Source organism: Alternaria postmessia (assembly GCF_024291825.1).
Source record: "Alternaria postmessia strain BMP 2775 chromosome Unknown scaffold_245, whole genome shotgun sequence".
In the NCBI taxonomy this organism is placed as follows: Eukaryota; Fungi; Ascomycota; class Dothideomycetes; order Pleosporales; family Pleosporaceae; genus Alternaria; species Alternaria postmessia.
The window spans coordinates 1-11,202 of record NW_026260318.1 but is presented as its reverse complement, the minus strand read 5'-3'; the positions used below and the strand labels follow the sequence as shown (position 1 = coordinate 11,202).

Here is an 11,202-nt window from a genome sequence, read left to right as displayed (position 1 = left end):
GGTCATAGTGATCGTTGCCATTGAACAACCCTGTCGTTTCTTGAAAAGGTGATGGCAGGACAGACAACAGCTACCACACTGAGCTGTAAAGAACTAGTGTCACGTGGCTTCATGAATGTATTCATACAGTAACAGCGAACGGTGGTGTAGATGAGTAATTGTCGCACAGTTGGGTGCGGGTATTCTAGACGGAAAGATTTCGAGAGAGTGAAAGTTGTATTGATTGTAGCATCCTAGCTGAGCTTACATAAAGGTCATCGCACGGCGTTATTGGTAACAAGATTTCCGACAGCGCTTGGCCTGCGACACTTTTCCTGTCAATTGAATGTGGCTGGAAACCTGCTGCAGTGGCTGTGTGAGCTGCACTCACGTGACGAACATTGAAATTCAGCCCTCAACCTTTGAACGCTAATATCCCAACAACTAGAGCAGCTATCGAGAAACCGAGCGTAGATTTCGGATTGCACAACAATTTCGCAAAAAAAAGCCTCTTCGAATTTACTTCTCGTGCGCTACGTCGCTTACCCTGACTGCTCGATCCCACGCACTCCTCGTTTCTTATCGCTTCTTATCGCTCTCACCAAAACTAGCTCGATCCCACTGGAATAGAAGCCGTCCTCTAAAGCGCATATGAAAGGCAAGAACATGGGTATAGAACCTGCGCTAGGAGTAAAATTCACCAGACAATAGTGCGGTCGCTTGGAGGTAAGCCTCATTCGTCTCCTCATATTGGTTGGATGAAGTTAGGTTAGGCTAGGCAGCAGCCTTTCATACCACCCCGCTTTGATATGCACAAGAACCAAGGGACTCGTCGTTCAGACAGTACTATTGTTGCTGCTTCAAGGTCCAATACAATGGTGAAAGGTGTTTCAGACCATTTGTCATTTGAGGTATGTTTTCTACCGCAAGGACACTTAAACGCGTAGCTAACGATAGATGCGTAAACGGTAACTCCAATATACTCCATTGTATCATGTTGTACTGACGGAAATCTTTGTAGGAAGTTAGTGGCTCGATATACATCTTTGTGAAGAGCCTCAGCTACTGATAGTCCTGTATCTGGTGGTGTAGTTCGTAAGTAGACTCGCGAACGGTAATGCGCGAGGCTACCGCTAATCTTGCTATATCTGCTGGTGTAGCCAGTAAGTCGACTCGTGAATAGTGATGTGCGAGGCTGCTGCTGACCTTGTTATCCCACTGGTGTAGTTCGTAAGTAGATCAGCGAACACCGACATGCGAGGCTGCCGCTGATATTACTGTATGGTGGTGTAGCTCGTAAGTCGACTTGCAAACTTCAATGCGCGAAGCTGCTGCTAATCGTGCTGTGTCCGGTGGTGTAGCCAGTAAGTCGATCTGTGAATAGTAATGCGCGAGGCTGCCGCTAATCTTGCCATATCTGCTGGAGTAGCCAGTAAGTAGACCTGCGGACGCTAATGAACGAGGCTGCTGCTAATCTTACTGTGTATGGCTGTGTAGTTTGTAAGTCGACTTGCAAACTTCAATGCGCGAAGCTGCTGCTAATAGTACTGTGTCCGGTGGTGTAGATTGCAAGTAGATCGGCGAACTTTAATGCGCGAGGCGGCTGCTAATTCTGTGTTTGATTGTGTAGCGAGTATGTCAACCGATAAACCATGCCCGCATACTCTTTGTTATCGTTAATCTCAGTATAGTATAACGATTGGGTTGTTGCTCGCCGCGATGCTTTTGCGAAATCATACATCAATACTCTAACGCGTGTTGTACCTTCCACAACCCGGTGTTGCGATGGCTGTAGTGATCTCTTGAACCATTGGGAAAAGCCAAACTCTACCCCACTACTGACAGCCAATCTGCATGGTACTGCCGCACAAGGATGTGATTTGTGTACATCGTTTCCCCAGGAGTATAGGAATGGACTCATGATACCATTCGGACGAGCATTACGAAGAAGAGAAACAGGCGCAAATGTTCTACGAGTGTTTTGCGATAAAGGTCTGTCCTTGACTCGTCATCGAGAAGCCAGAAATCATACTGACGGATATATGCAACGCAGTGGATCCGGATCAAACTCCGAGCAGCATCCCTTATGGCCTGCCAGCTATATCAAAAGCTGACGGCTGTCCGGAATTTGGGCTGCTACGCGCATGGCTCGGTTGGTGTGACACCAAACATGAATGCAACCACAACCAATCTGAAGGCGACATCGCGTTGCCAACACGACTTCTCTACGTCGGTACGGCGGGCGATCCAAGCTACGATCCAAATTTCATACGTCTCGATTCCAGCTCGCAAATCCAAGCTGGAAAGTACGTTGCCTTGTCACATCGGTGGGGCGAGCTATCAGTCGAAGACAAAGAGGGATTCTGTACATCGAAGAAAAACATCGAGCAACGACAGGGCGGCTTCAGTCTGACTGGTCTGCCAAAGACTTTTCAGGATGCTGTCGAAGTGACTCGCCAGTTGCGGGTTCCGTATCTGTGGATTGATTCTCTTTGCATCATCCAATATGGAGATGACGGTGAAGACTGGCGTCACGAAGTTCAGCGCATGGAAATGGTCTTTTCGACTGCTTTCTGCATCATTGCTGCGACTTTGGCTACAGGTTGTAATTCAGGATTTTTAGAGCGAGCCGTCACTACGAAATCTGTGTATGTCGAGAGTGCTACCGGCAAGCGATTTTGTGTTAGTACAGACATTGATGACTTCGACGAAGATGTGAGCGGCGCAGAGCTCAACAAGCGAGCATGGGTGCTGCAAGAAAGTGTGCTGGCACGACGAATAATCCATTTCACCGCCAAGCAGATTTACTTCGAATGTGGCGAAGGAGTGTACTGCGAGAACCTTACAAAGCTAGAATAGTAAGTATCCTGTTACATCTTAGCTGATATAGTCCTGACTGTTTTCTTGTGTAGCTTTGGCGATAGGAGGCATCTCGCACTCGATCCTCACTTCCCAAGCCGGCTGTCCGATTCAAGGCCTGAAAACTTTTTGGAGTTTATCCGCTTGCTCATTGAGGGCTACTCAGAGCGGAAACTTACAAATCAAACCGACAGATGCGTCGCTATCTCTGGGTTGCATGCTCGTATGGCTCGCAAGATTGGCTGCGAGGGCAGATATGGTACTTTCGAGAAATATCTTCACAGAAACCTTCTCTGGCACGCGTCTGATCTCAAGCTGCAAAAGATAGAGTATGATGGCTACGTACCATCATGGTCATGGATGGCATACGATGGAGCCGTTCGATTCCTAGACGAGTTAGAGTTGGATGGCGTATTGTGGGACAGAAGTCTACACTACGACAAAGATCGCAGTTGCGAACACGTACTTGTCGCCGATGTCGGAAAGTTCCAGCATTGCAGAATGGAATTGAAATGTGGTTTTTATGCCATTATCAATTTCTCTAACGAGATGGCAGGATGGATACGTTACGATGTCGAGGATGGTAAGAACCTCATCGAAGAGTACTGTGTTATTGTTGGAAGGGCCGCGTATGGCGGGGACTGCTACATACTAGTTGTTAGACCTACTGATGTGGATAATGAGTATAAACGGGTTGGAATGGGGCGGATGTCGAAGGACTGTCTTGTGGGAAAACGGGTCGGTGTGCGAGTGGTGTGAACATAACGTTCGAAGTTGTGAAGGGATAACATGTTTTACAAGCGAGTGACGCGTACAAGCGAGTGACGCACCCCACCAACTTTGCGCACCTCTACACGCGTATATCTCAACCACCTTACAAGATAATATATAGATATTAATAGAGCAGATTAAGCAGTATCTAAGGTATCTTTCTTGCACGTACGAGAGTTATGTCCAGTCTCTCTGCACTTCTTACAGCGCGCGAGAGCCTGGCGGCTCACGCCTGATCGCTCTCCTGCTTGACGCTGCTCACGAGCAATCTGCTGATCAGCCTCACGTTGAGCGAGTATATCCTCGCCAGCTCCCTTTGTTAAGACTCCTCGCTGTTGTATACGCTTTTTTTTACGCTGTTTACGCGCTGACGCTGCCTCATTAGCCTTCTCAAGGCTGGCAATTCGATCGCGCATTAGCTCGGCTGAGAGCATTATTACCTCAGCGCCCTTCTTGAGCTGGTCAATCGCCTGAATAATCGAAGCTGGTGATGAGCTCTTATGCCGTCGCACGCGCTCACGTATTAACGTCGATTGAGCTTCAAGCTCGCGTACGTTGCTCGGCGTACAAGCTTCCCAAGGAGCCTCTGGTAGAGCAGCTGGAGTAGGCGTACGGAGCTGCACGTCTAGCTTCGAGAGGACAGCGTCTGGCTGGAGAGGAACAAGGCCTGCGCCGCGGAAAGCTGAGCAGATATTGGCTGGCGTGAACGATCGATTAAACGCTGTCTTGAACGCTGGCAGAAACTCGAGCTTCGTGATGTGGTTGATGTGGTGGCGGATCAGGCTCTCTACCTCACGGCTGTACGCGCGCTTCAATGGCGAGAAACAGCCAACATCAAGAGGCTGGAGTAGGTGAGATGAGTGAGGTGGCATACAGAGCGTGTAGATATTGTTCTCTTTGCAGAGCTCTTGAAACTCAAGAGAGTGGTGGCTCTTGTGGCCGTCAAAGACGAGCAGGCGACGCGCACCAACAACGCGAGTCTTCGTGTAAGCGTTGAAGTGCTTCAGCCACTCTACTCCTAGCTCATTGTTCGTCCAGCCGTTGTCACTAACTGCGATCGCCCAGTCGCGTGGGATATCCTCCTCATACCAGGCAGACAGGTGATACTGGCCAGCGAAGATGAGGAATGGTGGGACTGACCAGCCAGCAGCGTTAATCGCCGCGATCAACGTTACCCACTCGCGATTACCAGGCTGGATAGCCTTTGGCCTGCCTTTCCTCTCTGACCCTGTCACGACGAGCTGAGTCGTGATCTTGCCCATCATGAAGCCGGCCTCGTCAAAGTTGTATACGTCACCATCGCAGATGCCGTACTTAGCCTTTGTCTCCTCTACAAGCTTAAACCAGCTCTTAATTAGGGCTGAATCCTCGCATAGAGCTCGCTGCCTATCGTACGCTCGATTGAAACATGTCGTAAGACTGTCTGTACGCTTAACAAAGTTGCGCGGCCAGTGGACGCCGACCTGACCAGCGCCGCGCGCAGCCAGCAGCTTATCAGCCATATCACGTACAGCTTCGTACGTAGGCGCAAATCCACGTGTATCTAAGTCGAGTATATATCTAATAATCACCTGCTCCTCTCGCTCGGTAAGCTTCCTTGAGTTGGGCTGGCAATCGCGTCGGGCAGGTATCCCAGCGCGTCGGCGGCGGAGCGTCGCTTCAGCTACGTTGTAGATCGCTGCAGCAGGACGATTGCCCTGGATTTGTTGAGCATTAATAGATAAGATAGCAAGCTGAACATCAGCTTCATTTGAGAGTAATTGAGTAACGTTGCGTAGAGCCATTGTAGATTGAGATAGGTGAGGTGCGCAAAGTTGGTGGGGTGGCTCACTCGCTTGCCTGGCTCACTCGCTTGCCAACCATGTTAGAGGTTGATCGGAGTTCATCTTACTTATATATACAGTCTGCATCTAAGTTCAGAGTCTGTCTGTGCTTGAGGCATGCAATCGAATGTGCATTAAGCTTAAGTCTTGTCAGCCTCCCTCCTGCGCGGCGAACCCAGTGGGCCAATGTCGGCCTGTGAGAGGCGGCGTAAGAATGGATGACCCGTCACTCTTGCGCTCTCATTGGCCGATGTTACAAGCAACAAAAGGAATCCTACCCTTGATGAAGGAGTCGGGACAGGGCGCCTACCGACGACCACGTCAGAAGGTAATGATCAACGCGGGGCGTGGTTCACGTGATTGACATCACTGACTACCGCTTTAGTCTACCTCGCCTTAGTACGGACCGAGCTTAGAGAAGTATAGCCTAACCCCGTGTAACAGTTGGCCATGGTGGGTTGTCGTAGGGACAGAATGGAGCGTGAAAAGACAAGAGAAGCAAGCAGGTTCCAGCACTTGCAGCCAGATATAAAACGAAGGTACAGGCGTCGTCACTGCACAAACGCATTCACTTTCCGAGACTTCGAGAGATAGACGTACAGACCCTATGTGGCTACGTAACTTGTCTGATAGCCTGCCAAGGCGCTAGTTCAATTAGCACGCGATTGTGCCTTCCCCGCCGAACATTCGACAGAATCTAAGCTCCTGCCCTCGGTCGGTGAATGCGGATCAGCCACAATGCCCAGCCCCTCGCCCCGGTCGCGTCAACTGCATCAACGCGAAGACGAGCGGTGCGCCCGTGCCTCACTCCATCCCCATCGCTATTCCTGAAGCAGACACAGCGTGCAAGACTTGACCACCCGTCCCATTCCATCCTCGTCGCGCTTCGGGGTTCGCGACTTTTCGCGACGTGAACGCGCCCTGACGCCTCTCACCGCGGGCATTCCCTCGACGCATCCATCCATATCCCACTCCAGCCATGTCACCCAAACCTCCAACAAGGCGCAACAAGGCGCAGCCGTCGCGGGGCGGAAGATCGAGTGTTGGAAGCAGGAAGGACTCGGGCAAGCGACGTACGTTCTGCGCCTGACTGACTAACTGACTGACGAGTCTGCGCAGCCGAGCTGACATGCGCCCAGTTGGACAAGCAGGACCTGCTCCAGACCGCGCTAAGAAGCGCTACAAGCCCGGCACCGTCGCTCTCCGTGAGATCAAGCGCTACCAAAAGTCAACCGACCTGCTCTTGCTAAAACTACCCTTTCAGCGCCTCGCAAGTACCCATCACCAGTATGGCGTCGAGACACCCAACTAATATCTTTCTAGGTCCGCGAGATTGCGCAGACAGTCACAACCGAGAACGGCCCCAATAGGTGGCAGAGTCAAGCCATTGTGGCCCTCCAGGAAGCGACAGAAGCCTTCCTCGTGAACCTCTTCCACGACGCAAACCTTTGCGCTATCCACGCCAAGCGCGTCACCATACAACAGAAAGACATACAGCTCGCTCGCCGTCTGCGCGCAGCTTGGGGTGCGCCTGTTTAAGTCAGGAGAGGTGCATTTTGATCGATACCCAATGTTTCGTTGAACTGGAACCATCTTAGAAGTTGGACTGTTGCTTTTGCGATCCAGGCTTCATCTTCAAATTCGTTGGGGGTGTTGTCAAGGTTACAATTGCGACTGGCGTCCCATGGTGCCCCGGGAACCTAACCTATATGAGGCGATGGAGATATCTAACCTATCCACCATGAGGCGACGAAAGAGGCCCTTGTAGAAGACACTCCGTGGTATTGACCCCGAATTCTTCCCATTCAGGCCACTCTGCACTCTGACCCAAAGACGCGTGTAAGTAACGTGGATCAGGTGCCGATTCTTTTCTGTTGTAGACGACAACTTGTAGTCTAGTGTGGTTCTACCCCTGCTTTACGCGGTTTGGGTCGAGCGTAGATCTCTCGATCTATCGCACAGTCCTGCTAGCCGGATGCGCAGTAAAGCCGTTGTCCTTAACATGCGATATTCTTGGCCAACTTCGCACAGCCCTCGTTGCCACTCTTTGGGCTCTCATCGGTTGGCCTGTTTCGTGCTGATCTGTACTAGCCTTGTCGCCTTAACCCAGGGCTATAATATTATAGGTGACACAAATGATCCTCTGCTTGGCGGGAGATGAACGGGTTGAAGGCCAACCACGACCACGACCACGTCAGAATGCAGCGGCAATCGTGAAGTTATAGGTCAAGTGGTGTGCCACCCGAAGTCTATTTTCTGCTCGATCATACTCAACGAGGTGATCATTTCGAAGCTGTCTTCTTCTCACCGGCTTGATCGAATCTATCTTGGTAAGCTCTTAGCAGATAATTGAATGAGTCGGTCACATTACATATGCTGCGTGGGATAATGTATTTAGAGGAGGGTCGGAGGGTCGGTGGGTCGGTGCTGGACATAGCGCAACTACCAATCTATGGTTGCCCCACCGAACCAACCGAGGCGTAGACTATTACAACAGCATAGGCTGGAGGTCGAACTATCTAGTCCCTCCACTTCCCTACTTTCAATCCATTTCAACTCAGTCATCGCCTAGAAATTGGAACGGATACCTTGCGCCCTCGGTCGACCACATTCCTCTTCTTTGCACACTGGCAAGCGACAGCAGTCTAACAACTGCGAGAGCCTGCACCCGCGAAAGAAGACACGCAGTGTTATGCTAGGCAAGCTGGCGGCGACCGACCAGAACATATCCATGCCCTCCCCCAACAGGCATTGAAAGGAGGCGCATGCGCACGCCCTGGCCATCGAAAAGTCGACGCCAATCGCCTGGCGACATGTAGTCGCCCGACGATATCGATGCGACGCCTCGCCTAGACTCCTTCACATGAGACACGCCCAGTTCCTGCTCTTCATACGAACATGCTCTCGCTAATGAGCCCATCGAAGACGGCGATGGCCCCCATGCCCGTTCGCCTGCACGATCGCAAACCAGTCGCAATGTTTTACCCGTACGTCCAGCCCTAAGAAGATCACCACTTTATGGAATGTTAGGGATCGGGAGACATACACGCTCGGCGGGCACACCTGCTTCGAAACGAAAGCAGGCCGATGAAAACGGGCTCTCACTCTGGGGAAAGCTGGAGGATGTTGGCGATGGCCTTGTGGTATCTACAAGACTCAAACAACGGCTAGCAGAGGCGGACTCGGGCAGGGTGAAGCAGCACCAGTCCGTCAGATCGGACGAAAGGCCAGTGGACGAGCTGCTGTAGGAGTTACGGACCATACAGGACGTCGTTTCGCTGTTCTGTGAATCGTGACCATCAGACCGAGTAGAATAATCGCGTGCGCACCAGGGTGCTGGAGCTGACGTTGGGAAACGATGAAACGAGACTTCGGCTTCGGAGCGTGTAAGTACCCTTCAGTCTGTCCACGACTTGAGACACTCAAAGAGCTTCGCTGACCAGAGTGACACTATCCAGAGCTGCAGCTATGATCGCACTAGAATCTGGCCCCACACATTCGAACAGCCTCACGGCTGGCAAGATCGTCGATTATGTCATCCACCTTGAGCCCTCCAGTTCAGTGTGTGACACTGTATCATCCCTCCTCGGCATGTCGACCGATTCCATCAACCACATTGACTACGAGAATCTGTGCGCTCAACTTATGGCTGTATCGACCGAGACCAAGACCGAGAGTCGGACTGTGGAGGAAGCGAAGGTTCAATTGGCTGTACGGGTGGCGACGCAAGTAGCATAGATAGATGCCCTGGTGAAGCAGCTTGCTCCGCTTCGCACGAATCATCCGTCAGCAGAGGCACAGCCTATCAGAATATAATCGGAGATAGTCATACAAAGTCGACAGAAAAGCTGTGTGAGAGGTCCTAGGATATCGCGGGCGGAGCAGTCACAGATTTTTATGCAAGGTCAGGCTATACTTCCCTAAGCTCGGTCCCTACTAAGGCGAAGTAGCTGAACGCAATAAGCCGTGCGGTTTTTCTAGCAATTTGTAATGAATGGAAGTTATCGAAGTTAACCAATAATAACGACAACCCAATCCTATGTGCGATAGGATAACTAGCTAAAAATCTGTGTAAGAGATGGACTATTTGAGTTGGCCACAACGAGTGTAATAATGAAATCTTTCCATCCTTCTTACCCATTGCAACCCGTTCCTGCCGTTAGACCCGGCCTCTATCTCAACTGACGGTCGCATCCTCTTCTGATGGCTTGCCTTCACAGACAGTCCTGCCATCACCGATGGCACAGCCTTGGCGTGATGTCAGATCACGTGACTCTGTGCGCCCTCCACTTCGGCTGCTGATTCTCACGTGGCTGTCGGTGCATGTGTAGCTCCACTTTCCTCAAGGGACTAGTTCCTTTTCGTTACGTGTAACGATTAGCGTCACGAGAAAGGGCACAGTAGTGCCGAATCATTTGCGGGTTTGCTTATTCGACAATCATTGGTGGCTTGCATGACCAACAGATTTTAGTAGCGTTTCGTTCGAATGACGCTGTGAACGAATAGTTACAGACACTGATGGGCCTATCTCGCGACCCCTCGTTTTGGGCGACTTGAACGTGCTACTAGCTGCCTTGTTTCGATAGCGTGCAGAAAGCTTATTGGCTTCTTTAATAGGTCAAGCAGCTTGCAAGGTGAAATGGAGCCTGTACCCAATCTTACTGTTACCTAATATTCTTTGGCTCTGTTCAAAATATCTCAAACGCCGCTCAGAACAAGATTCTGGAACACATTCACCGTGTAACCCCAATTCCAATCTTCACTGAAATCAATCATGGCCTTCAAAAAGAAGAATGGTAAGAAGTCTTGCGGCCATGCAGCCGCTAAAAAGTCGCAACACACTGTTGAGGACATGCCCCTGATGGGATCTATATCCAGAACCATGTTCGAATGTGCTCCAGGTCCACAGTCAAGCTCTGGTGTTACAGCAGGGCGACTGCGAACTTCGTAAGACACTTCATGACTTACGAAGGTCACGAATCTTGTCAGCTAATTGTCCTAGTCCGTATACCGAAGCTCCTGTCGCGCTACATATCGGCTTAGAAAAGACGGTATATTACGTTCCGAGGCACCTCTTACCCTCTGTGTGGAGTAAGACGGTTGGAGAAGACCCGATTCCACTGTATGACGTCGAGATGGAGACTGGGCACACACTTGTCCATTATCTTTACACCGGAAAATACCAAACCCTCGATACCGTCGTAAACTCAACACTCGATACGTGTGACGGGCTTAGACAAGCCCTTCACGTATACATCATGGTCAACAACTACAGTATTCCCGGCCTCCACGAACTTGTGCTGCGTCGCATTGAGGATCTTTGCGCAAGGCTGGATATCTTCGAGATCCTAGGAGCGATTGAGAACGACTTCGTCAAGCTTGGCCCAGACGCTCCGATCCATGCATTTTTGCGCAAAAAAGCTAAGATTGTGTTCGAAAAAGACCATACTATATTCGCCAGTGAGGCATTCTTGAGTCGTCTGGACAATACGGCCTTAAGGTGGTTTATGTTAACATGCGTAATGACTCTTTACAGCGATAAGGTTTCGCACATCATCAACACTAAGAAAGGGACCTGCCAGAAGCTTGACGAGTCCGATGAAACGATCAAGGACCTGTCCGCTGAGGCAGCGACGACCGCGCAGTGTTACACGGGGTTAGGCTATACTTCTCTAGGCTCGGTCCGTACTAAGGCGAGGTAGACTAAAGCGGTAGTCCGTGAGGTATCGTATGGAATGATCAGGTGGAAAAGAGTTATCGTTGTAACCAA

At 50.7% G+C, this 11,202-nt stretch overlaps 1 protein-coding gene across 1 annotated transcript; it reads left to right on the top strand.

Annotated features, from left to right (window-relative positions):
* Positions 1-6,411: 6,411 nt before the first annotated feature.
* HH3V_2 (histone H3-like centromeric protein hH3v) lies at positions 6,412-6,971 on the top strand (the record flags this gene model as incomplete). Its single annotated transcript, XM_051737806.1, has 3 exons — positions 6,412-6,505; positions 6,572-6,702; positions 6,756-6,971. The coding sequence occupies 3 exons, from the start codon at positions 6,412-6,414 to the stop codon at positions 6,969-6,971; spliced, it is 441 nt and encodes a 146-aa protein (XP_051582435.1).
* Between the last annotated feature and the right edge of the window lie 4,231 nt (positions 6,972-11,202).